General features: G+C 48.3%; 2 protein-coding genes across 8 annotated transcripts in view; one reads left to right on the top strand and one right to left on the bottom strand.

Annotated features, from left to right (window-relative positions):
- The first annotated feature begins 365 nt into the window (after positions 1 to 365).
- On the top strand, positions 366 to 20405 carry ATIC (5-aminoimidazole-4-carboxamide ribonucleotide formyltransferase/IMP cyclohydrolase). The gene is made up of 16 exons (XM_042035440.1): positions 366 to 479; positions 944 to 1070; positions 2251 to 2327; positions 3348 to 3414; positions 5683 to 5771; positions 7085 to 7236; positions 7368 to 7524; positions 8783 to 8908; positions 9001 to 9108; positions 10360 to 10445; positions 11556 to 11645; positions 12593 to 12721; positions 13644 to 13736; positions 18449 to 18631; positions 19485 to 19640; positions 20084 to 20405. The coding sequence occupies exons 1-16, from the start codon at positions 458 to 460 to the stop codon at positions 20201 to 20203; spliced, it is 1782 nt and encodes a 593-aa protein (XP_041891374.1). The 5' UTR covers positions 366 to 457; the 3' UTR covers positions 20204 to 20405.
- A 2759-nt stretch (positions 20406 to 23164) lies between these two features.
- Positions 23165 to 25496, bottom strand: part of FN1 (fibronectin 1) — a 51996-nt gene continuing 49664 nt past the window's right edge. For 6 of the 7 annotated variants that reach the window (XM_042035432.1, XM_042035435.1, XM_042035434.1 and 3 more), the window contains 2 exons: positions 25102 to 25212; positions 23907 to 24764 (listed from right to left, as the gene is read on the bottom strand). In XM_042035432.1, coding sequence (XP_041891366.1) covers positions 24690 to 24764; positions 25102 to 25212 — 186 coding nt within the window. In that variant the 3' untranslated portion in view covers positions 23907 to 24689. Of the gene's footprint in view, positions 23866 to 23906; positions 24765 to 25101; positions 25213 to 25496 lie in introns of those variants that run through there. The other variant, XM_042035433.1, reaches the window with a different exon arrangement.

Below are 25496 nucleotides of genomic sequence, written 5' to 3'. Positions count from 1 at the left end.
CTATATGTGTGCACACGCATGTCTGTGCACATACACGTACCTCTGCGTGTGGGTGGTGCACCCATGTCAGTGCATATATATATATATGTGTGTGTGTGTGTGTGTGTGTGTATGTGTGCGTGTCTGTGCACCCATATCGCGCACACTCACGCACTGAGCACATGTGCAGCAGGAACACCCGCTCGCACACACGTGGCGCACACAACACCACGGGCCATCCTCACCCTCCAGGGCACCGCACCCCGCTATCGCACCCCGCTATCGCACCCCGAGGACACGCGTGTGTCCCAAAATACACGTGCCCACCACCCGAACCGGGCACCGCCGCCCCCCTCCATTCCCCGCCCCGCCCGGGCCGCCCCCTCCGGCTCCCGCCCCCGTGCGCCCAAATCCCGCCGGGCCGCCGCCGATCGTCCCTTCTGTGCCTCCGCGCCCTCCTGCACCCACCGACGGCGCCATGGCCGCGCGGCAGCAGCTCGGTAACGCGGGGCGGGCGCTGGCCGCCGATGGCCGCGCAGAGGGTGTCCGTGAGGGGTGGGAGGCTGCCCCGCCGCCGGCCCCGCAATGGCCGCCGGCTCGCCTCGGCAGGGCGGCCCCGGAAGGCGCCCGAGCGGCGGTTCCCGCGCGGTGTGCCGGCGGCGGGCAGGCGCTGCCCGTGCCCCCCGGGCCGGGTGTCCCCCGGGTGTTCCCGGGGCGGGCCGCTGCGGGCTCGGGGAGCGGGAGCGCGCTGAGGCGATGCGGCCCCGCGCTGGGCGCCCTGAGGCCGCGGCCTCGCCTGAGGAGAAGCGCGAGGCTCTGGTGCTCCCCTTCCCCTCCTCAGGCACCTGGCGCCGCATACACTGCTAAACTACGGAATTTATAAAAGCTTCACTCGCTTAATCCTGTCTCGTTTTCTCTGTTCCACTGTTTAAACCCAAACACTCGTGCTCTTCCCGTGTGCCAGCTTTACTCAGCGTCTCTGACAAGACCAACCTGGTGGAATTTGCGAAGAGCCTGAATGCACTTGGCCTGGGTTTAATTGCCTCCGGAGGAACAGCCAAGTCGCTGAGGGATGCTGGCTTGCCTGTCAGGTACACACACACCCCTGTACATCACCACCAAAAATGCTCGTTTGGGCCCGGAGGTTACTTAAATTGTTTTTTCTGTGAACAAAAGTGGTTGAAAACTGATCTGAAAGTAAGTCTTCCCTTCCAAACAAACAAACAAAACAAAAAAAAAGAAAACCCTGCCCCAAAGCAAACTTCAGAACCTTCTTATTCAGGGGTCTGTTGGCTGAAGCTGAGGGGTGTTACTGTGCAGAGAGGTGTTGGAGCTTTTTGTTGGGACGCCTCGTCTGCCTTGAGCCAGCTTTGTTTCCATGGGGCAATCTGTTACCTTGCTGTTCGTAATCTGCCCTGAGTGCACCTCCTTCACAGCCAGGTGAAATCTGATCTTTGCCTAGTCCTGGGACAGCACTGATGTGTCAGGAACATGTTAAAGCTCACTGGATGTCATTGGTCACAAATAATTTTCCCAGCACAATCACTTAATGCAGATAGAGCCTTTAAGTATTGTGCATCCACTGTTAGAAAAAGGTCAGGTACAGTCACTGGCTGTTTTAGCCCATGGTTCTGGGGAAATTTGTTCTGGTTTCTTCCATGCTGTGATTTAAAAAACAGCTCTGGCTAAATAAAAATGGGTTTCAGTGCAGTGATGAAAAAAATGACAGTTATTTGGCAGGACAGGTGACTGACTCAATTTTTGCTCCCCGTGAACACAGTGGGTGGCTCCTGGGACACACCAGCACAAATCTACATCACCCCCAGAGCTCACTGTTACCCAGCACTTGGTTGTGTCTCTCCAACTTCTTTCCTTGGCTGTGCTGTCAATGAAGCCTGAAGCAAAGGATGCTCACATTTTGCCTTCCCTCATTATTGTTATTTACCACCCTAAACAGTCACAAGGAGTAGTGAAACTAAGCTGGGAGGAAGAGCACCTCCACACGGCCTTCCATTCTCTCTCTCTACAAACCACTCTGACTTGGGGTTTGTTTGTCTTGGTTATTCCAGTGTGTTCAAGAAATAACTGCATTTCTTAGCTGGGTGTGACCCATGAACTCTATTTCCATTCATGGGAAAAGCATGTTGTTGTCCCTTCGGCGTAGGTGGATTTTGTAGTGAAATTTATACACTTTTTTTGGTTTGGGTCATTCAACCTCTAGATAAAGTCAGTGTGGCACATCTGTTACCCTGCTGTTTTCTTCTTGGGCAGAGATGTTTCGGACCTGACAGGCTTCCCTGAGATGCTGGGTGGACGTGTGAAAACCCTTCATCCTGCAGTCCACGCTGGTATGTTTCTACTAATACATTTTTCAGTCTAGAAGAGGGCAGGGAGGGTGGGAAGGAGGAGTTGACACATGTCTTTTTTAAGGGTTGTGTGGAAGAACCGAGTAATGAGAACAGATTTACTCCAGGAACAGAAGGAGAGGTGAAAAGCCAAGGGGTGGAGAAGTGCAGGGTGGCTGAATTACCTCCTTGTTGCTATGCTGGCATCTCTACAGTTAGCAGAGCTCTCTCCCCGGGGCTATGAGTAACAGAGCTTCTCTGTGAATGCCTTTGCAGAGTCAGCTGCAGATGTGCTGGGGCAGGGAGCTCCACGGGGTTTAACCTGTGGGTGGGTCTGGTGGGCAGCATAAGGAACACAACAGCGTAGGCTTTGGGGGTGATTTCTGCATGCTCTGATGTTCTCTGACTCCTCTTCAGCAGGGAGGGTCTCTGATCAGTGGTCTGTCAGCACATTAATCCACCTGCTCTCTCATCTCCTGTTGTTGTGCTTGAGTTACCTCACGTGGAACCTGTTGCCCATCGTATGTGAGGGCTGGAGACAATCTCCCATGACCCTAAACGCAGGACTGTGCTGTTCCTTACACTGTGCCACCCTGTCACCCTCGTGTTTCTCTGAGTTCCCAGACCCCACCAGCCACCTGCACTGCTCATTCTCTCTTGCTTCCCTTGTCTCAAAGGGCAGGTGCCCTTTTTCTCTCCCATGAAGTCCTTAATGATGGTTTCAGTGTTTTAAGGGTAGCAACTGAGTGCTTAGAAAGTACATTGTTGAGGTTGCTGGTCAGTACTTGGAATGCTCTAGGATTTGGCCTTCAGGGAAGAACACCTGTTAGTGTGGAATTTGAACAGCCAAAGACTCCCTAGAGTGGAATAAAGGAGCAGGGGCTGAGGGTGCTGTCTGAACTAGAATGAAAATGTTACTATAGAAAGTCTCTGAGGGAAAAAGCACAGTGTGAAGGGAGATGTTGAATTAAAAACCTGTTGGTTATTTAGTTCTTTTTTAATGAAGATGTTTTTTGTAACTAGGCATCTTGGCTCGCAATATTCCAGAGGATAATGCTGATATGAAGAAACAGGATTTCAGCCTTGTAAGGTAAATGTTGGGGGATGTGATGCAATCCATCAGTGATCAAAAACCAGAATTAGAGCCCAGTCAACACCAAGGAAGGGGAGCAGTAGGGATTGTAACATCTACACACCAGCAGATCTGCAGTCTCCTTTATTTGCCCTGGCAGGACATGCAATGTATTTAAAAGTATAATTTTCTACAGGCGCCTCTTCACCATTTGGAGCAAGAGAAAACTAAACTGGGAGGGTTACGTTGGGGACTCGGAGGTCTGAATTTCTCCTGGTTCCCTGGGAATTCTGACACGTTACACGCAGTCAGTGTAGGGCCACGTTACATGTGTTGCAGAGTTGAGTTCAGTACTTTGGGAGCTGGCTCATCTTCCCTCAGGTTGGTTCCACGTGTCTGATCAGATGGCAATTCCCGATTTTGAAATGCTTGTTTAGTAAATATACCCTTTGATATTTGCATAATGTTTACTGAGTTTCAACACATAAATAAAGAATAGACACGGAAAGTAGGTCAGGAACATGGCGTTTGTTCAGACAGAAAACTTAAAACTTTGCGAGCTGTGTTGGGAGCAAGTGAGCTGCACCCAGAAACTGAAGTAACCCATTTTGTGCACTAATGTACCAAAGATTTATTTCTTTTTTTTCAGTTTTTGTTGGAATGTGTTTACTTGGTGCAGTCACACAGGGTAGTTTGGGGCTGTATGTGACTAACTGGTGTTAACATCCAACTACTGCTTGTGAATAACCAGTTATATGTCAGGGAGCAGCTCCTGGTTCAGAAACAAATGGCTGAGCTGGATGTAGCAAATTGTAGGTGTACCCAGGGTGGGAGGTACAGTATGATTGTGGGCCAGAATGCATCTGGAGTTGTAAAACTACTTTTAAAAACTGATGGATGGATTTCTGGGCTGAATTTGAAAACCTGAAATTTAAAACCACAGGAATCCTCTTAGATGGCTCAGCAGTGGTGGCTCTTCAGAGCATGCTGCATATTAAAGCAGGCTCTGCTGAATTGCAGGGGGAATAACGTGCCCTTACATCAGTGACTTATTGTGCACTTGCATGCAGACTGATAATTTGGATTCAGGTTCTCTTGCAAAAAGCAGAAGTAGTTGATCCTCAGCAGGACTGTCTTTGCATAGTTGCATAAAATTTGCACATCCAAGTCAATGAAGGAAAGCCTGATATTGGTTGTCTTGGTTTGCACAGATAAAAGCATTAGCAGTGTTAAAGTCCACAGATTCCTGATGGTTTGCAACAGGTCAGGAGCATGAATGGATTGGGGGGAAGGGGGCATGAGAAACAGAAAAGAAAATAAGACATTGTAGGAAATTTAGAGACATGAGGGGTTTTGAAAGCCATACTGGAAGCTTATCATCCCTTCTGCTGGAGTTCACATGGAGTGGGAACGAAGAAATGTTATAAGTTTGGACGCAAGGGTACTCATCACAGCAGTTCCGTGCCATACTGAGCACGCCTTGGAGTTTGATACCTTCATGTACTCAGATCAAGAGAGTAAATAAATTCTCTTGGATTAAAAACCCTGTTTGTGAAGGTCAGAACAAATCCTGCCTTTCACTGCAGTTCCTGTGGCTCTGGTAGGATGGGACAGGCAAGTTATTACATCATGCTTGCTGGAATACAGACCTGCTTCTAGATCAGATGGAAAAACTAATTCCAGTAAGGTCCAGTTTTGGCTTGAGAGGGAAAAGTCGATTTTCTCCCCTGCTTTCATGTGCTACAGAAGCTTTATGGCATTTGGGCTGCACACTCAGGTGTCATATGTTGTTGGTATTTTAAAAGTCCAGAAGGTGACATGTAGGTCATTTTCTGCTCTTGGAAAAGTTGTGGAAAATTAGATTGATTGCACTTTGTTTGCTGTGGACCTTCCCGGGGTGCTTACTCTCTTACGAGAATTGGTGGATGCCCATTTGCAGTACTGCTGAGAGCCCACTTTGAAGGCCTTTCAAATGGCTCAAGTGTGGACTAAAATCACTAACCATTTATATTCAGGCACATGTATTTAAAGAAGCTCTTCCTTTAATCTGATTGCTGTAAATTGTGGTACTGACATGGTTTGATACACAGAGTTCAGTTACATGTCCTAATGCACTGTACCATCACTTGCCCTTGGGCTGAGCACCATTCTTGGCCACAGGATTTTATGCTGGTCCCTGATCTGAGAGACGACCATAAAATCACGGGTGATATCTTGGGCTTGCCAAGCCCAGTTTGGCCCTTTTATTTCTTCCTGAATAATCCAGTTTTCCCCTTCAATTCTCAGAGTTGTAGCGTGCAACCTGTACCCCTTTGTGAAGACTGTATCTTCTCCTGGTGTGACTGTACAGGACGCAGTGGAGAAGATTGATATTGGTAAGTTAAAGGGAGAGCAAATCTGCTTTCCAGACAGACTGTATGCTTCTGAACTCTTGAGTGGTCTCAGTTCTTCTCTTTTTGTTTGGTGGCCTTGCACACCTATAAAGGAAGTCTGCTCAAGAGCTCAGGAGCAGCAAGGAGCAGACTGAAGGCATAGTTGGGTAAGCCTTGTTGCTTTTAAGCAATTAAAATGGCAATAACAGGCTGGCAAGGCGTGCTGCATGGGGGGAAGTCATGCACTGCCCAAAAGGAGCCTGAGGGCTGTGCTTGGAAAGGCCTAGTGGACCATGCTTCCTACTGAAACATGGAGAGCAGACTAAACCCCTTTTGCAGCCTGACAGAGTAATAGAAATTTAAAAACCATGAACTTTGCAGAGCAAAGCTGAACCACTGAAAGTGCTCTGAGGATGGCTGAGAGCTTCACTGCAGGAAGCCATTGCAAGGAAAGGGGTTGGTCTGAATATGTGGGAGTGTCCTCAGGACCTGAGTTGGGAAGCATGGACACCTGCATTAGCATGTTTTCTCTTGCTGCTACTTATTAACCCCAAAGGCTTGCTGTTCCTTCACTGCAGCATCTCTGCTTGGCAGCCTGTGAACAGTACAGGTGCAGTTTTGTGCCATGCAGTTGGATTGGGATTGGATTTTCTTGCAGTAGTTTAGTCCAAATGATGCCCAGCAGAGCTCTCTATTAAATGTTTTATGGAGAAATGCTTGCTCTGCATGAAGCAGTGCCAGCCTCTACTTTTCCTTTGCAACAGCCTAGTATCTTGTATGATTTAAGGAGTTGCAATAGCAGTGCAGTCAGACTGAAGGAAGAAGTGTGGCATTTTATCTCACACAGAGGACCTGGGCAAGACTCATTATTATTTGCAGAGACATTTGGGAACCTCTGTTGTTTGGCAGCATGAAAGCAAATCTTTCTGCAGACCCCTGCCTGGCCCGGCGTGCAGAGGATGGTGGTTAAGCCATGTGTGGGGACAGCCATCCTCTTTGGGATGTGGCTGTGCTGTTCGAAGACATTCTTGCCCCCACCTGCTCATCACAACCCACATCCTGTTTCCTCGCCCCTGCAGCTCTGCCTGGCTCTGCCAAGGCCAGTCAGTGTGCACCTTCAGCAGCAGATTGAGTCAAACTCACCAGCCTTGGGCATTTTGAAGAGCATTCTCACTCCTCTCTGTGCTGGAGAGAGGGGACACATTCATCTGGCACAAAGGATTGATGGTGCACGTCTCTTCTTGGCCTCAGCCATGCCTCCTGATTGTGCTGTGTCCAGGAGGGAAGTGCTTCACGCCTGTGCCCCTCTCTTGCAGGGGGAGTGGCCTTGCTGCGGGCAGCTGCCAAGAACCACGCCCGTGTGACAGTCGTGTGTGACCCTGCAGACTACGCTGCCGTAGCTAAAGAGATGGCAGCATCGAGGGACAAAGACACTGCCATGGAAACCCGGCGCCTGCTGGCACTGAAGGTTGGTCACATTTTCCTGCCATGAAGGGCTGGGCCAGGCTCGTGTGCCTTTGGCTCTTTACCTCTTTAAACACCAAATCCTCTGTAAGTTGACGTTTCTAAGTTGACAAGTGTTGCCCATTGTTTCCCCAGGCCTTCACCCACACTGCTCAGTACGATGCAGCCATCTCTGACTATTTCAGGAAGGAGTACAGCAAGGGAGTGTCCCAGCTGCCCCTGAGGTACGGCATGAATCCTCATCAGAGTCCTGCACAGCTCTACACCACGAGACCCAAACTGCCCCTGACAGGTGAGGCCTCAGCTGTGCTGGCCAAGAGGGAGCTCTGGGATAGCTGGGAATGGAGGTGGTTGGACATGTCTTTGAAACTGAAAGACTGTCGTGTACCTTAGTCAAGGAATGGCCAGCAGTGCCTTCACAGCTGCTTTATTACTGAATGGCACTAACTTAGCAATTAAAAAGTTGAGCTGTGTGAGACAGGAAAGCTGCTCTGCTGAGCCCCACAAGACCAATTGCAGCTCTGTGTTCTCTGTCAGTGTAGGATTGTGTGTCCAAGATACTTTGAACAGATTTGTGTAGTGTACTTTCTGCTTGACATTAGATCCAGGTTTTGCAAAGGAAAACCTTGTCATCCTTTTAAGATGTTTTTCTACTTGCCATTTTTCCTTGTTTAGTATCTTCCCCATTTTTTTTGTGTGTCCCTGTTTACTCTGCCTAGAAATCAAGCTGTTTTTCTCTAGGTTTGAATTGGTTTTGTTCTTTTTTTTTGTCTTTCTTTCTTTGATGGTTTTGAGCAGGGGGTTGTTACCTTGGTTTTGTAGAATGCTGCTTCTGCTGATGGTGGCAGCAGGAAAGGATACTAGTCCCACCTGCAAATTTGAGACAGGTCTGGTGTGTCTCTCTGCCATTTTACAGGGTGTGCCACTTGCCACAGTAGTGAGGGAAACCCCTGTTTTGGAGGGAAAGTCTGGCTACTCTTGTTCTCGAGACTGCTTTCAATGTGTGCAGGCATTGTCCTGCTGAATAAGCAGTGTAGCTTTGTGTTGCAGTGTTTTCCCCATTTCAACTCTGGGACCTCTTAGGAAGCTTTTCCATTCCTGCACTGGAGGTTGATTTGCTTGCAGCTCTGCCTCCCAGTATGGCAGCAGAACAATGCTATGTTCACTGCTCCTGGATTATTGTTAAAATGGTCTTTTCTCCTCCAGTCTCCTGAAATGCTCACAGTGCTGCCATGTCAGTGTGAGCAGTTCTTCTTTCAGGGCCAGAGCAAAACGTTTTGAGAGCAGACTTTTAAATGGCCTTTACTCTTGGTGTGCATTTCTGGGCCCTCCACCAGTTGCTGAGGAGCCAGGGTCATTGAACAAGAACAGTTTAAAGTGATTTGAGTGCTTGCTGGGAGAAATCCTTTGCGCTGGCTCTCCAGGTTCTGGGGAGAGGGGTTTGCCTGCTATAACGTGTTCACATGCTGTGTTTGCAGTGGTGAATGGCTCTCCAGGCTCTGGGGAGAAGGGTTTGGCTACTTTAACGTGTCCCTATGCTGTGTTTGCAGTGGTGAATGGCTCTCCCGGGTTCATCAACCTCTGCGATGCCCTCAATGCCTGGCAGCTGGTGAAGGAGCTCAAGCAGGCACTGGGCATTCCAGCCGCAGCCTCCTTCAAGCACGTCAGTCCCGCAGGTAGGGTGGGATGTGCTCGTCCCCCGGCTGTGTGGGCAGGTCCTGGGGCAGGCAGCAGCAGCCTGAGTGCCCTGGCTCGTGTTTCCCACTAGGTGCTGCTGTTGGAGTTCCGCTCAGCGAGGAGGAGGCCCAAGTGTGCATGGTGCACGACTTCCACAAGACCCTGACGCCCTTGGCCTCTGCCTACGCCCGGAGCAGAGGTGAGGGCTCCAAATAACCGCGGCAAACCCGCCTGTCCAAAGAGCTGAGCTCGGGGCTCAGCACCTGAGCAGCATTCTCAGCTCTTCCCTTTGCACCACACTCCTCCTCCAGAGGGCTTTTCTCCATGAGGATCTGCCTGATTGCCTATCAAAAGCTGCTCTCCAAGAGAGCAGCCCTTGTATACTGACTGTTTCAAAGAGCTAAAACCACTTTGGATTCTGTTCCTTGGTGAATATAGAAGACCTGTAAGATGATACATTTGTAAGTTTAAATGTGTGCTTACACACACACACACACACGCACACACATGTGGGGCTTTGACTAAAAAAGGATTTGGGTGAGCAGTGGTGCTGGTAGCACACTCATAATTGGCATGCTCAGGAATATTTAACTGGAGTAGAGATGTTTCTGTCTGGTATTTGATGGGGGTTTTTTTAATGCTTTTGTATGGCAGAGCTCACAAAAGAAGCTAAAAAAAGTAAACAAAACCAGCTTCCTCTGCTTAGCTGAGATACTTTGCTACGTCTCTCATTTTCCATGGCATTCCTAGAAAAGCTGCACAGATTATAGAAAACAAGGCAAACTTGCTAAGGAGCACATTGGCTTGGATTCATTCTTCACAGACCACCTTAGAGTGTTGCTGTCACAAAACAACTGCATGATTGCTAGAAAAATAAACCCTTAGAATGGCAGGGACAGAAGAATTGACCTTGCTGAGTAGTGGAGCATTTGTGATGGGAATTGAGTTCACCTTAGCTATGCCATTAAATACAGAAAATACTTATTTTTAAAAAAAAAAAAAAGAAGAAGAAAAAAGTTGCTACATTTCTGGGTCTGCTTTCTTGCAGGAAAAGCCAGGTGGGAGCATAGCCATCTAAAAGCTTTCCTCTTTTTCCAACTGTCTCCCATCTAAAATCTTTCTGTGTGATCCTTGCTTCTCCTTGTCCTCTTGCCACCAAGGGTACAGCTGAGCTGCTTGCAGTGCTGGAGGTAGTCATTAGAGAGTTAGAGCTTTGACAGAGGCAGTGAAGAAGGAAGAATATCTGAACTATGGGAGTATTTAAAGGTCCATGTGTTTGAGGTAGGATTTTTCATCCTTCTTGCTTTTATGGCCTCTTTTTTTTTTTTTGTTATTTTTGCGGTGGGATTAAATTCTTAGCTCTCATAGCAAATGACTGGACTGTAGGAGTGAAGAGTTTTCTTTGTGTGATGCTGTAGTTTGATAAAGGAGTGAAGTCTGGATTTTTCAGGTGCTGATCGGATGTCGTCTTTCGGTGACTTCATTGCCCTGTCTGATACCTGCGACGTGGCTACTGCCAAGATCATCTCCAGAGAGGTTAGTGACAGCAGAAAATCATTCTAGGGTATCAAGGACAATCACTCTAGATGCAGCCATTGGTTTGTAGCAGCCTTTTCACTGGAAATCAACCTATTTTACCTGGAAGACTTTTACTGGTTTTTGTAATTTGTGTAATCTCTGATCTGGAGTGCAGAATTTACACCAGTCTTTTGATGCATTTGTTTTTCCTACCTATTAACACCTGGCTGTGTGCTAGAGCCTGTGAAATAGCAGAGCTGGCAGTGCTGCTTTCCACGAGATGATTGCAGACCTCTGGAAAGAAACCCTGGTTAGGCTGTCAAAAGTTTCTGGTTGAGCAGATGTCATGGGAGAAGTAAAGGGCTGGAATGTTGATGGGCAGCCCTTTGCCCCAGGCAGAAATTTGGACACAGGTTGCTAACTACCAGCACTTCCCAGGCTGTGCTTTTTACTTAGAATCACAGAACCTTTTGGATTTGGAGCAACCTGGTCTAGTGGGAGATGTCCCTGTCCACAGCAGGATGGAATGAGGTGGTGTTTTCCAAACCAAACCATTCTGTGATTTTATGATGTCAAACAAATGAAAGAGCACATTCAGCTGGTTTGTGAGGGTAACATTTGCTACAGTGCTGCTGAAAACTGAAAAAATCTCACCCACACTGTAAGACACAAATGTGAAAGTTGTGTATCGCTTCATGGCACTGATGAATATAAACTCTCAGTTTCCATGATCTTAACAGCTCTTTTGCCAATGGTTTTACCTCCTCAGGAGTGTCACTGTTGAAATAAGAATTTATTGGTTTTTAAGGCACGTTTACTGTTGAGGCTGAGAAGTGGGGATGTCATGGTCAAGCTGTTTTCCCCCGGAGGAGGATATTAGTTATTAGTTCCGTTCTGCTTGAAGTGATGTGGGGTGCTTTTTACTAACCCCTGCCAGGAGCTCACAGTGCTCTGCTGGTTTTTGTTTCCAGGACTGAAACGCGTAGTGTAACAGTGCTTTTGCTATTGTAGGATGCATACAGACCCCAGGAGAGGTGTGTGTGCCTCTCTGGGAATGGCAAGTGGAGCTTTCAGGCTTAGCCCCCCTTTCATTTTTCTCCTGTGGAAGCTGAAATCTGTGTGTTGCAGGTGTCCGATGGTGTGGTGGCTCCTGGCTATGAGGAAGAAGCTCTCAAAATCCTTTCCAAAAAGAAGAATGGTGCTTACTGTGTCCTCCAGGTTTGTACCCCTGCTCCAGTCAGGGATGAAGCTGGAAGCACAGACACTTTGGACCTGAGATGATGCACCTTTACATGCTGCAGCCAGCATGCTTGTGAAGGAATATTAGTATTATGTGGCCAAGTCAGTGTCAGGTTTCCTTCCTAGTTCCTGCAGTGATTGGGACTTCAAAATCACCCAGTTTTGGTGAACAGGACTAATAGATCACAGATTGCTGTCAGGTCCTATTTCTGCTGCCTCTGAGAGAGAAATGAGCAAAGAACTTCACGGTAGCATCACAGAAAGAAAATGCAAGGCTTAGCTGAAGTTCCAATTGTAGTGTAGCTGCCAGGGGAGCTGGAGAAGATGGCTCAGGAGCTTCAGGCAGGAAGGAATGAAATTGCAGACAGTCTTGGCAGCTGATTACCTCTGGAATTAATTAACTTTGCAAGGATGAGGTCGTAGTGGTGAAGCCTGTCTCTTCAGGACTGAATGCAGAGCAGTGCTAAGGAAAGTTGGCCTAAAACATTTCAGTGGATTAGGAAAACCACATAAAAGCATGTGCATGCTCCTGTTTAGAGCTGGTCACCTCAGTCTGGGTTGTTTCCTGTCTGAAACCTCAGCTGGGGCCACCAAAATTCTGAAAAAGGCCATGCACGGGTGGACCTGAGTGCAGTGTCACAGTTGCAGTTAACCTGATCCCTATGCTGGTGTAAGTTAATTATGCTTCCAGCTTGGATGGAGATGTGCTCCAAGAGTGCAGCTCTGGAAATAATCACATTCGCTGTTCCCTTGAATGCCATAGAGGGGTGGGAGTTGTAGCCTGAGGCATGTAGGAAGCAGCTCCAAATATTTCTGCCTTCCTTTGGAAGGCTGGAAGACTCTTGTGTTTTTCCCCTTTGTGTGAAAACTGGAAGACTGTAGGTTTTGGGCTGAAAGTGCTTTATTGGCCTGTCTTTGGCTTTCAGATGGAGCCCCACTATGAGCCCGATGACCTGGAGGTTCGAACCCTCTATGGGCTGAACCTGATGCAGAAGAGGAACAACGCGGTCATCGACCGGTCGCTGTTCAAGAACATCGTCACCAAGAATAAAAATGTGAGTTTGGGAGATAAATGTGCTTAAACACACGTGGAATGAATGAACTGCTGTGCCTTCATCAAGGAGGTCACCACTGGGCAATTTTAAGAGCTCCTAAAATTTTTTAATGAGATTTAACTGGCTCTTACCAAACAATGCAGCGGACTTTCTGGACCTAATATACTTGGGTAAATCAAGACAGCTTTCCTTGGTTTAGATTCCTTGGAGGAATCAAAGAGGAGCTGGACCTTTCCCATTATTTCAGACTACCACAATATTTGTAAATACTCTCTGTAAACAAGAAGCTACTGTGTGCAATTTTTTATGGTGAGACAGCCATGTGCCAGGGATCCATCACATCTCCTGACTGTTTGTTTACATCACCCTTTTGTGTGCACTGTGTTGTTTAAACTCTGGCCTGGCTGTTATTACTCAGCAATTGGAGCCCACATCACCAGAAAGTTTTCAGTGATTTGTTTGTCTCTGATCTCGTTCTCATTAAAAAAACAGATGTTAATGAGCACATGATTAGTCATGGGCTCAGAAGCAAGTTCAGACATTGAGGTAATAAAAACTGTTTTCATAAATTAGGAATGGAACTTAAAAATAATACAGATTTTGGGAGCTGTTCTAATTGCTGTGGTCCTGGTGTTTGCCTATGAGCACATCTGATGACAGTAAATGCAGAGGAGTTTTCAGGCTTAAGGCCAGTGATAGAACCTGGTGAGATTGAGTCTTACCCCTGAGAGTTGGGAGATCAGCTGCCAAACCAATCATTTATGGGTTTTAATCTAAACAAAATTTGCTGGTAATTGAACAATCCAGGGTATTTTTAGCTACCTTGTTCTGCCTGTGTCTGATTCAGTAACTGTGAGGGCTGGGGTGTAGCATGGCTGCTCCTGGGTGTCAGGGTGGTGTTGACAGTGGTGTTCTGTTCCAGCTGCCCGAGGCTGCTGTCCGAGACCTGATTGTGGCCAGCATCGCTGTCAAATACACCCAGTCCAACTCGGTCTGCTACGCCAAGGACGGGCAGGTAACTGCAGCAGGGCTTTCCCCACCCCACTGCTCACAGGCTGCCCTGGCAGGCCTGCAAAAGCCTCCAGCACACAGGGAGCTGCTGCACAGGGCCGGAGGAGCTGCCCTGGACAGCGCTGTGCAGAACAGTTGTTCCTCAAGAGGCTGCTTCAAAACCTTGCTGTCATTTTTTCATGGTAATGGCAGGGCTGGCTCTTGCATTGGTAGGGATGGAAAGGCTCTTATGTGCTTCTGCACTATGGCCTTCAGTAATTTCTTTCTAACTACTCTGTTCTTTCACATCATTTTTCTCAGGGAGTCTTGTAGTCAGTGTAGAGCCTTAGGAAATTACAGTAGATTTCACAGCTGGATTCTGACTGTCCAAATGCTTCTTTATTTTCACTTTTTACATAGAAAGATGGGATATGCTTTCTTTTTTTCACACCTCCAGGGCAATAAAAATCTTCTGTTCTTCCTGATTATGTTTTTTTAAAAAAACTGATGATGGATGCTGGAATTTATAGGGGTATTACCAAATGTGTAATTGAGATGATGAATCATACGGCCACAGAGTGGTTTGGGTTGGAAAGGACCGTAAAGCCCATCTCATCCCACCCCCTGCCATGGGCAGGGACACCTTCCAGTGGCCCAGGTTGCTCCAACCTGGCCTTGGACACTTCCAGGGATGGGGCAGCCAAAGCTTCTCTGGGCAACCTGTGCCAGGGCCTCACCACCCACACATGGAAGAATTTCTTTCTAGTATCTAACCTAAATTTCCCCTCTTTCAGTTTGATTCTTGAATTTTAAAAAAATCCTCTTTCCAAGTGATTACCAGGCATTTGGCCCAAATCAGCTGTCTAGAAGTTGGTGTAAATGTAATAGAAATTGTATTTTTGCTCAGCGGATCATTCTTGTAATGGTGCTGTTTAGCATGGACGTTTTTTAGTAAACATGGATTATTTAAAAAAAAATACGGAAGAAAAAGACAAAGAGTGTTTTTGAGCTGTAGTAAATCATAAATCAGCAAAATGGAGCAAAGAGTGAACCCTACAGGCGGAGACTGAGATTGAGCTGCAGTGCTCTCCTTGCATTGGCACGGATCTGTTTTTGTCAGGTTGTTGGTACAGCCTGAAAATGCTGCAGGGCTGTCTCACAGGACTTCCTGGGGCTGTGTGGTTCCTCAGAATATGTCTTTGGAGAGCCAGCATTTGTCTTTTATTCTTTTATTTGTCTTTATTATTATTATGTTGGTTTTTTTTTTTTTTCTTTTAAATGATTCTCTGCACTCAGCAGCATTAGATCTCATACCCCCAGAACAAAGGTGTCGCTGTCTTTGCTCCTTTTCCCTCATCACAGCAGCCATCTCCAATTTCCCCCGTGCTTTTGCAAGTCTGGGCTGAGCGTGGTGCTGCAGATGTTTCCAGAGTGTGTGTGGTAATGGATGTACCACATGGAAGGGAGAGGGCAGGAGGGAGCAGGGAGAAGCAGCCTGGGCAGGCAGGGGTTCAGCTGGCAGATTTTAATCAAATACATTATGGAAAGCAGCTTCCACATTGTTACACTTCAAATGCTCTTCCAGGATCTGACCTGGTTTGGGTTACGTGAGCCAAGTCTGGCAAAGTCCACCTTGCTTTCAGTCCCATTGCTTTCGGTTTTCCAGGGCTTATTTCAGCCTCACAGCATCCCTAGGAAATGGGGATGCCTAGGAAAACTCTGGTGTATGAGACCTCCAGAATGTTTAACAGCTTGGCTCCACTGGCTTCAGGAGTGGATCAGCCCCTCCAGTGAGGTAGCTGCGTTACTACATCCTAGGAAAGTGTGGAGTGGGAAGCATTTCTGGACCTGAGTGTCACTTAATTTGCAGGGAGCCAGCTGCCACTAATTGCAATAAACACTTCCACTTGTTCTGGCTGACTTTCAGCTTGTACCACGCTGATTTACACTTGCTTTAATGACACCATCATGTTTTAAATTAGCAATTTAAAATTATTCTTTCTTTATTCTCTGTACGGTAGCATAAAACAAACCTGTTAATTTACCTTATGCTTTCCCAGTGACTTCACTGTTTTGTTTGTCTTCCCAATGGTCAAGTCCTTTATTAGATTTTTATATTTCCAAGTGTCTTTAGGGTTTTTATTTTCATTCATTATCCAGGGTAAATCTGAGTAAACCCAGAGCAGTCTGGATTGTTTTGCAAGAATCCTTTGGGCATTATCCATCTCATCCACTCTGTGCTGTTGCACAGCATTCCAGCTATGGAGTGTGTTTGACTCTCCTATGAAGCAAAGTGTTTTATTCAAGTAGTTCTTAATTTTCACCCAATCTTTTTTCTATTTAGTGATAGATTTTTTTTTTCTACTCACCCTGTGCTGCTGTCTCCTTTCACTGCTCACACTTAATAGGCTCTGCTTAAGCACTTTTGGATTCCCAGGAGATTAAACTCTGAAAGAAACATAATTAATTTTTGCATAGGAAAAGGGGGAATGGCTCCTTTGTGGAGGATTTTGAGGTTTCAGCTGTGTTTTTGTATGGGGGAAGGGCGCCATGTGGGGCAGGGAGAGATGAGGTGTAGGAAGAAGGATTCTATAAAGTGAAAAAGGCAGGGAATAGGTACAGGCCAGTGTGAGGGGAGAGTCAGGTACAGGTCTAGAGGCTGCATTAAGCAGAAGCTCAACCTACTCATTTTTTTATCTCTAGACCAGAAATTCCAGGCTGGACTGAGGAAATCTTCCCCAGCAGCATTCCATCAAAACCTGTGGTTTTAAGAAAGGCAAAACGATGGCTTGAACCTGTGTTGCAGATAAATCTCTGTAGATTTGGGGATGCTTGTGAAGATGGTACAGGCTGCATCACTTTGATCAACTGAAGTACAAAGTCCCTGCCATGTTGGAGTTGTTGAATACAAGCCACAGTTTAGTTATTAATCTCTTGACAAAATGTAGGTCACAAAAAAAAGTGAAATATTTTGAGTGGTTCACAGAGGAAAGGAAAAGGCTCTTTCAGAAAGGTTCTTGGGTGCTGACAGGTAGCAGAACACCCTATTCTATCAAGGAGTGCCAGGCCACAGCTCACAGGGGTGTAATAAAGATGAGGCACTGTTCTGGCTGGGAAAGGGCACAGAACATCCCAAATGTCAGAAACTTGGGAATGTTTTATGGTATTTTGGCCCCTGCTTAGCAGCAGCCAGTCCGGTACTCCACAACATCTGCATCCCCAGCTAAAAATTCCTGCCTTAGCCTGGCTTTGCTAGTCCCACTCTGAAGGGCTGGGTGGCAGTTCCTGGTGTGCTGTGGGACACAGCCAGCCCTCTCCTTTGTGCAGGGAGGGAGGATAAACCCCTGTGGAAGTGATAACACACCAGTGTGCAGCTGAGCTCCTTCAGGGTCCAGGGTCCCCTGCGAGTTCTAAGTGGGTGTGTTGGGAGCAGAGGCTGGACGTCAGCAGTGTTTGTTGGGGGAAGGTGGCACTAAACCATAAGAAACTTTGCATCTGTTCAGTGTTTGTGCTACCACCAATATCCCTGTGGGTTTCTTACGCACTGATGACTTCAGTTATGGCTGAGCAGATCATATCTGATGGCAGCCCAAGCCTTTCATTTGCTCCTTGGGGGAACAGGATCCAGCAGAATGTTTTATGGTTCTGGTAAGAGGTGAAGTCACTGTATCTTGATGAATGGGAAGACAAATGACTCATTCCTTTGAGGGCAGCCTCTGACTTACGGCTTTACCATCTGTCCCAGTCTGCGTTGGGAACTCAGAGGCACTGGCCAGCACCTCGAGCCTCAGCACTGTGTCCCTGGAGAACAGTCTGGGGAACAGCTCAGATGTGGCTGAGCAGGAAATGATGGGAGAGACTTTGTTTCCTGTCAGATCTCCAGATTGAAATGGAAGTGGGACCCACAGGATGGACAAAAGTTACCAGCCCAGGTCTGCCATCCCTGGTGGCTGAGCTGAGCAAGTGCTGTATTTTCCTAGCAGCTTCCTTGAGATAAAACCACTGTGGATTTTGCTTATCTGTTAGAGATCAAGCACAAGTGTTATTAAAGAGGGTTAGCAGCAGCTATCTCAAAAAGCCTGGATTCTGGCAGATGGCAGCACAGGAGATGTGTGGTGGCTCCAGGGCCTTGACAATTCATGGGATGTAATGGTGCCACTGACCAGCGTTCCTGAGCGAGCAGTGGGGTTACTTTCTTATCAGCCTTGCCAGATGAACTGCACCTCTCAGCTGATGTGGTTAAGCTGTGTGTGCCTGACTCAGCAGAGAGATGATGGTGTTTGGGTGATCTGGGCTCAGACATTAATGCTCTGACTGAAGTGCCCTTTTCCAGAAGGGGCAGGAAGCCAGCCAGCTCTTGGCAGTCACATTTGTTTCTGTGACCTGCAGGATTTTGTTTTGCCTTAAAAGCCGTAACTGTATCACTCTCCTGAGGTTAAGGGTTTGACTCTGATGGCTGGGGCTGTGTTATTTAGAAGGGTGAAAGAACATACGTGTTTCGAGTGTGACTGTCAGCTCAGCAGAGCTGTGGAAGTTAGCAGTGCAGACAGCTGGCCCTGTAACCAATTTACAGCATCAGGGATGCAGGCATTTCCCAAGTTTTCCCTGCTCATTACCTACACTCTTTAGCTGCATGGGTGAGGAGCAGCTAAATTGTGGGAGGCCGTTCTTAAGGGCTTGTCTGGAATGCAGCTGTGGTGGTGATCTCAGATTGTGCTTGGTACCCCTGTGCTCCAGGTCATCGGCATCGGCGCGGGGCAGCAGTCCCGGATCCACTGCACGCGCCTGGCTGGGGACAAGGCCAACAACTGGTGGCTGCGGCACCACCCCCACGTGCTGTCCATGAAGTTCAAGGCAGGCGTGAAGCGGGCCGAGATCTCCAACGCCATCGATCAGTACGTCACCGACACCATCGGAGAGGTGAGGGCTGCTCACAGCTCCCCCTGCAGCACAGCTCTGCCAGACGAGGTCTTTGTGCAGGACTTACACCTGGTGTGAGTGTTGTAATGGGTGACCCCAAAGAGCTGGGGGATCCTGGGTCCTGGGTGGTGATCCCCCAGGGTCATTTACTGGCCCTGTGGCAAAGTGTCCTGATTTGCCCCTCCAACACTGCACCCACAGCCCTGGGAGCTGGAACCTGCCCTGTGCCTCAGTGAGCAGCTTGGCTTCAGCTCCTGGTTCTTCCCAGCAGTGAGGATGGGTTAAAGCTCCAGCTGATGTTCCAGTTCTCCCTGTCCTGTCAGTGGCACCTTCTCACACAGAGCTGTTTGTTTGTGTGGCATTTCAGATCCTCAGAATCCTTCTGACCTCCCTGTTACAGGCCACAGTGAGACAACAAAATAGTATATCCTTTTTAAGTATCAAAAGCCAAGAGCTGGATTAGGGACCTTGTGAATCACCTCATGAGCAGTTGCTTGTTTAAGGGGGTAAGAACTGGAGCAGTTGCTGTTTAAGAAGGTGAATCATAAACTGAGCTGCCATTGGTCATGGGTAAAGTCATCTACCAGATGCCTGCTGGCATTTATGGAGTAGCACACTGCAGGCAGAGCATCTTGGAATTGAGGGAGAGAAGGAATCCTTCAAGCCCTGTGGTGAGGAGAAGGAAGGAGTTAAAAGGATGCAGGAAGAGCTGATGGTGGTGGTGTGTTTTAAACGCCCTGGTATGAAGTTCCCAGCAGCAGAAAGCCCAGTGTCAGAGGGATGCCATCACTCATCCCCCTGGCTGGGATGGAGCCGTGTGCTCTGGGGCTGAGCTGCCTTCTTGTGCCTGCAGGATGAGGACCTGGTGAAGTGGCAGGCCCTGTTTGAAGAGGTGCCCAAGCAGCTGACAGAAGCAGAGAAGAAGCAGTGGATTGCCAAGCTGTCTGCTGTGTCCCTCAGCTCTGATGCCTTCTTCCCTTTTAGGGATAACGTTGACAGAGCCAAGCGGGTAAGGTCATGGCAGGGCCAGGAGGTTGGGGTGGCTCCAGGGGAGTGTCTGTGCAGCTTGAGCTTTTCATTTTGTGTGCACTGCTGAGCAAAATCCCTGCACTAGGATAGCAGATCCTGGGAAAGATGTTGCTGATGGTTACTGGTCTCACATGGACAGTAATTATCCAGTCATTGCTCAGTTTGTAGATTTGGGATGAATAGGGGATTAAAGTTTATTAAACAATTTAGGAATATCAAGCCAAGGCCTGTTACTTCCAGAGAAACCATTTTAGGGTTATTTCTGAGCAGCAGGGAGAACTTCCTGCTCCCCTGAGGAGCAGCTTTGGGGATGGAAGCCTTCATCTAGTGGGATGTGGATATAGGACTGGGACTGCCAACTCCTTCCAAGGGGGATTTTGGTTTTCCATCCTCTGATCCTTCCACTCCCCCCTGTGTGTGCAGAGCGGAGTGCAGTTCATCGCTGCCCCTTCGGGCTCGGCTGCCGATGACGTCGTGATTGAGGCCTGCAACGAGCTGGGGATCACCCTCATCCACACCAACCTCCGGCTCTTCCACCACTGAGCCCTCTCTGGGCACAGCCTCACCAGCAGCCAGGACCAGAATGTCACTGGTGGAACTGGGAGGCTCCTGCAGCCTGTGCTTAGCAAGAGCTGGTCACTGTGAAGAGGCCTTCCCCCATGTTAAGGGAGAAGGATGTGGCACAAGTTGGCTGCCAGTGTAGAAAATCAGTGTCTTTTACAAATAAACATACAGTTGTTAGCTATGTGCAGTCTGCGTGGTCCCTGTCACCCAAATTCTGTGTCCTCAGGAAAAAGGTTTCTTCTTGAGGTAGGTTTTATGGTCCAGACTCTACTAATGCATTAGATGGCCTGTGCAATGGTGTGAAAGCTTGGCTTCTGCTCAGCTTCTCATAGAAGATAAAGATCTGAATTGGGGTGGTGGGGTTTTTTCTGAGTCAGCAGGTGCTTCTAATCCATTATCCTCTTCCCTATGGGAGAAGGGGGAGCAGGTGCTTTGCAAGAGGCACTCTGTCCTACAGTCTGTGCTTTGGCAATGCCATGTTGCTTTCTCCAGGGTGAAAGACCCATTGACAGGCCTGTTCCCATACTGGGAGCAGAGCAGAGTCCACACCATGGAATGGGGGAAGTGGACAGAGCCACTTCCCTTCTCTGCTGTCCACAGTTAGCATTAAGCAGATTTGAACTCTTGATTGGGAAAAGCAAAGTGAAATTCTGGAGTGAGAGGAGTGAAGGATGAGCCCAGACACATTTTTGCTGGCAATCACTGTGCCTGTTCCAAAGGGATTTTCTCTTTTTGGTTCCACTTTATAAAATCTGTTCAGTTTTGCCCAGGAGCAGCCCAGAGTTTTTCAGTGAACACGTCTGTGGGCTCAGCTCTCAGCTAGTGCAGAGCAGGGAGTGTCCATGTGTGCCCTTGGCTCAAGCAGGGCTGCCCAGGTGGGAGACAGACCTGGGAGAGGGGAAATTCTGGGTGTGCTCCTGGCTCTGCTGCTGACTTGCTGTGACTGTAGCCATGAATTTTGTTTTACCTGATTGCCTGTTTCATCCAGACTGGTTCAAATGGAGCAAAGCAAAGACACTTCCTAGGACATAGGAAGTATTCAAGACTGGTTTTCCTTTAATGCTGTCATTTCATCTGCCCTTGCTCCAGCCTGAAAGGGAGCAGACTCCTCTTTTCTGATCTCTCCAGTGGATTATTTCCAAGTGACTGGATTACACGGGACAGAGTAGAGAGCATTCTACTGCTTTGGTACGGGTTAAGACAGCAATCCAAAATAAAAAACGGTCCATTTCTTCCTGGCCCCTTTGCTGTGCTAACCCCAACCCTGGCCTCTGACTTTCCTGTGCTGTTGCTTCCCATGAGCTGTAATTGCTTGGCGTTTTCCTTTAAAAGTTGGGGGCTGGGACTCTTCCACAGAGAAGAGTCCACAATGCTCCTTACATGTGTTTTCTGTCCCACTGTTGTGGCTGTAGCTGGCACGGACCCTGCTGTGAGGTTCTCTGGGGAATCTCTCTGTCCATTCTGTACCTGCATCTTCTCTGGCTAAACCAGAGACTGGCAGTAAGGATCTGGCAGCTCCTGTTCTGTGTATTCCCCTGATGCTTTGTTTGCTGTCCTTGGGACACTGTTTATTTACTGAAGGAAGTTAATAGGTACTGACTGATCTTCCAGGTGAGATCTGCATGAGATAGGAAATGTCAGCCTAGGGTGATACCTTTCTAGGGCCTGTCTGCTGTTTTGCTTGTGCTGCATGACTTGTACACAACATCTCAGCACCTGTAGAGGGATGGTTTTGCCTCCTGCTGTGCCTGTGGTAAGGTTAAAGGACAGGCAGGAGTTGTCAGAGGGGGTAACTTGGACTGTTTAATGTCCCAAACAAGAGTTCTTGATGACCCTGCCCCACTTGAGTGGATAAAGGATGATAAAAATCTCTGGTCTGGTTCCAGGTGTGACTTCACAGGAATGTCTCTGGGAATGGCTTGTCCCCTGGGCTGCAGTGACAATTTCAACTAGCCTGCCACCTTCCTCCAGAAGGAAGCTTCTCCTGAAGCTGTGAGAGTGGCTGTAGGAAAGGGCTGGGGTGGTGGGTAAGAGCCCCTCCTGAAGGCTGCTGCTCTGCTGGCTGAAGGAAGGACTTCTCCCTTGGATGTTTGCAGGGATGAAAAGGGGCCTGTGAGCTCTGCTTGGTGTCTGTGTCCCAGAGGAAAGGGAATGTCCCTGCAGCTGATGTGTTCTGAGGAGCAGCTGCTGCCAGGCTGGGATTTGCACCATCACTGGCAGGCCCTGTGCTGGCAGCACAAGAGCTCCCAAAGCGTGGAAGTGAACGGAGAGCAGGGAGGAAGCATTCTGGGCCTTGGCAAGCACTAACAGAGGACTTGTTTGTTTTTCCAAGCCACAGGGGACTTGACCCTGGAGCAGAGAGCCCTGACTGGTTGGTCCTGGGCTCTACCCCAAGCTGAGCAGACAAATCCTGTGGAGATGTGCCTCCTCTTCTGGAGAACTGCTAAGGGCTTACATTCTGCAGGGTTTGGCATTGCTGTGAGCACCTTGTGCTTTAAGGCATGGACAATCCTCTCTACAGGGACCTTGGGAAAATGTGCTGTTGAAGTGATTTTATCTTGGAAATGCTCCCTATGGGGAAGGGAGATGTTTGCTGCTGGTACAAGTGATGTGACAGAGGAGAGGAGGTGGGCTATGACTCCTCTTCAGTGTATCAGCAAAGTGAATTATTTACCATGAAAGGATTGTTGCAGAGTTGTTCTCTGGTCCAAAATATGTAGCCCTCACTTGGGAAAACCAATCTAGTTTAATGGGAAATTACTCAGTGTCTCTGTCTAGGCTAGTTCTAGTTCTCAGGTTTTATAAGGGACTTGTTTGGCTTTTGAACACTGCGGGGGTAGAACTGACTGCTGCTGTAACCACCCCACTCTTTGCAGAGGTTTGGGGTGCTCTGTAGATAGCAATCCCTGACAGCAACTGCCACATGTCAAGAAGCCAAACCATGTTTTCATGTGATGCTTTATTGGATCCAGAGAATCCCAGTGACTGGAGCAGTACAGTGCATGTGTAGCCAGGGGAGGGGGCTGAGCAATCCTGACAGGACCTGTCCTGTTCTGCGTTTGCGAAGGCTGTACAGGTCGTGGCAGCGCAAGCAAAGGGACTCACTGCTGGTTTGGTTCACTCTAATCAACACTGGCTTTGTTTGCAAAAGGGTTGTGAGGTAGAAGCACAGGAGACAAGAAAGGGGCCTGTGCCTGTAACACCCAGGCTTAGACCCAGCTGGTGCCAGCTCCTGCTGGGTTCTGAATCATTCAACTTCACAGGTTTGGATAGTCTCACTAATTCTGGCACCTGTGCCACTGAAAGCTTATTTAACTCGAGGTATGGAACCATCCCTAGCTCAGTTCATCAGCAAAAGCAGGGGCTGTTTGCCTTTCCCTCCCTTCCCTGTTGCCCCAAAGCAAGCCTGTGCCTCCTGTCCGGGCCATACCTACCCACTGTCTGCGCTCTACAGGGCCAGGAGTGCAGCTGAAAGCTTTTAATTAACAAACTGCTCTACCAAGATTCTCTTGAGGTTTACTTCACTCTTCTTGGGCATGTTTGTTCCATCTTGTGTCAAGGCAATGTTACTCCAGCTCTGAATCATCCCGCTCAGAATTATCCAGCTCAGAATAATCCAGCTCAGAATAAGCATCTTCATCCTAAATTCCACAGCAGCAAAGAGAATCACTTAAACTGTATGTCTGGTTTGTAAATCTTTTTATTAAAAGAGTTGGTTTTTTTTCTTTTCCACAGTAGTAAAGCTTTGGCACTTACAGTATAAAAATAATCACTGATCATAATTACACCAAATTCCTCTTTGTCAACTGCATACTAAGTGTCTTCCATACATTTTATTCCCATATAAAAACACTTGAAGGTCAGGGGAACAAAACTGATAAATAACAGTATGAGATATAAAGATACAGCTAGAAAAATACTAGGATCATCAAGAAAGAATTAGGACTGTGCATATTTTAAATATCACAGTGATTGGATTTGCTGTTCCTATCTTATTGCTGGCTGCACGCTTATGTGAAAGCAGAAGTGTTTGGTGGACTTTCCTATCCCTAAACCTCAGTAATGTTGTACTCAAATGTTCTTGCATAGCACAGGAACCTTGAATTTGTACACCCTCCCTCCCCCTCAGTATTTTGATCCCCCACCAAATTTGTGATTTACCATATCTCCCCCTCCTCCCCTTTTTTTTGCCCCCTTTAAATTTGAAAATATTGACTGGAATTCAACACTTTGAGCAAAACCAAGACAATTGCTATCAATCATGAGAAAGTCTGAAACACTCCAAGAGTGGCGCTTGGAGAAGCTGTGAGTTGAGCTTAAGCTGGGAAAATGGCTCCAGAGCAGGGGCCATTCTCACTAGATGCAGTTTTGCTAGCATCACTCCAGTTTGGATGGTAATCGTGGCACATAGGGATTTATACTTTGGTTTGTCTGTTGCCATGGCCGCAAGAAGTCTTGCTTGATGTTACTGTCCCCGTGGATGTTGTGTGTCTGCCTGTACATCTAGGGGCATGAAACACTCAATGGGGCAGTTGACGTTCTGTCAGGAGGGAAGGAAATCCAGTTAGAGCTCTGTCCTGGGTGTGGTTTGTGCTGGGAGCTGTTGGCAGCCCGTGGGGCTGTTTCCCAGCACAAAGCACACAGCTGGCAATCACTCCATGCACTACGGCCTCGGAGCATGCAATGAGGCCCTGCTGGGACTGAGGCACTGTGTGTGTGGGGTGAGCTCAAGCAGTGTGTGTGTGCACTGGGGGCCATCATGCACTGCTGGGGGAGCACGAACCCACATGCTGCTCTCGCCCTCGAGCCCTACAGAGACCCCGCCGCCCGTGCCAGAATCACACCAGGACAGGGAAGACAAGGAAAGTTCTACTCACGGTGTTGGTGGCCTGGTGGTACCTCTGTGTGAACTGTGTGTAGGTGTGGCCAGCAGAGCCTTCGGGGGCCACCTCCACGCTGGGCCTGCGGCAGTTGTCACAGCGCCAGCCCTGTGGGGACAGAACGGGCACGTCGGTGCCACTGCCAAGGAGCTGCCAGGGCTCACGGAATCCCACACTGGTTTGGGTTGGAAGGGATCCTAAAGCCCATCCCATTCCACTCCCCTGCCATGGGCAGGGACACCTTCCACTGTCCCAGGTTGCTCCAAGCCCCATCCAACCTTGCCTTGGACACTTCCAGGGATGGGACAGCCACAGCTTCTCTGGGCAACCTGTGCCAGGGCCTCACCACCCCCACAGGGAATAATTCCTTCCTAATATCCCATGTAAATCTA

Source organism: Corvus kubaryi, unplaced genomic scaffold (genome assembly GCF_017639235.1).
Source record: "Corvus kubaryi isolate FWS band 111438036 unplaced genomic scaffold, C.kubaryi_AGA036_p1.0 37383, whole genome shotgun sequence".
Classification (NCBI taxonomy): domain Eukaryota; kingdom Metazoa; phylum Chordata; class Aves; order Passeriformes; family Corvidae; genus Corvus; species Corvus kubaryi.
Note: the sequence above shows the minus strand (reverse complement) of the source record. Positions and strands in the feature narration are given on the sequence as shown.

What these genes read in the sequence shown, in the direction of transcription:
- ATIC (XM_042035440.1), top strand. Translation starts at nt 458, where the DNA reads ATGGCCGCGCGGCAGCAGCTCG. An exon ending in TCATCCTGCAGTCCACGCTG is followed by an intron (nt 2,328 to 3,347) that starts GTATGTTTCTAC and finishes TTTTGTAACTAG; the next exon opens with GCATCTTGGCTCGCAATATT. An exon ending in GTGCTTACTGTGTCCTCCAG is followed by an intron (nt 11,646 to 12,592) that starts GTTTGTACCCCT and finishes TTTGGCTTTCAG; the next exon opens with ATGGAGCCCCACTATGAGCC.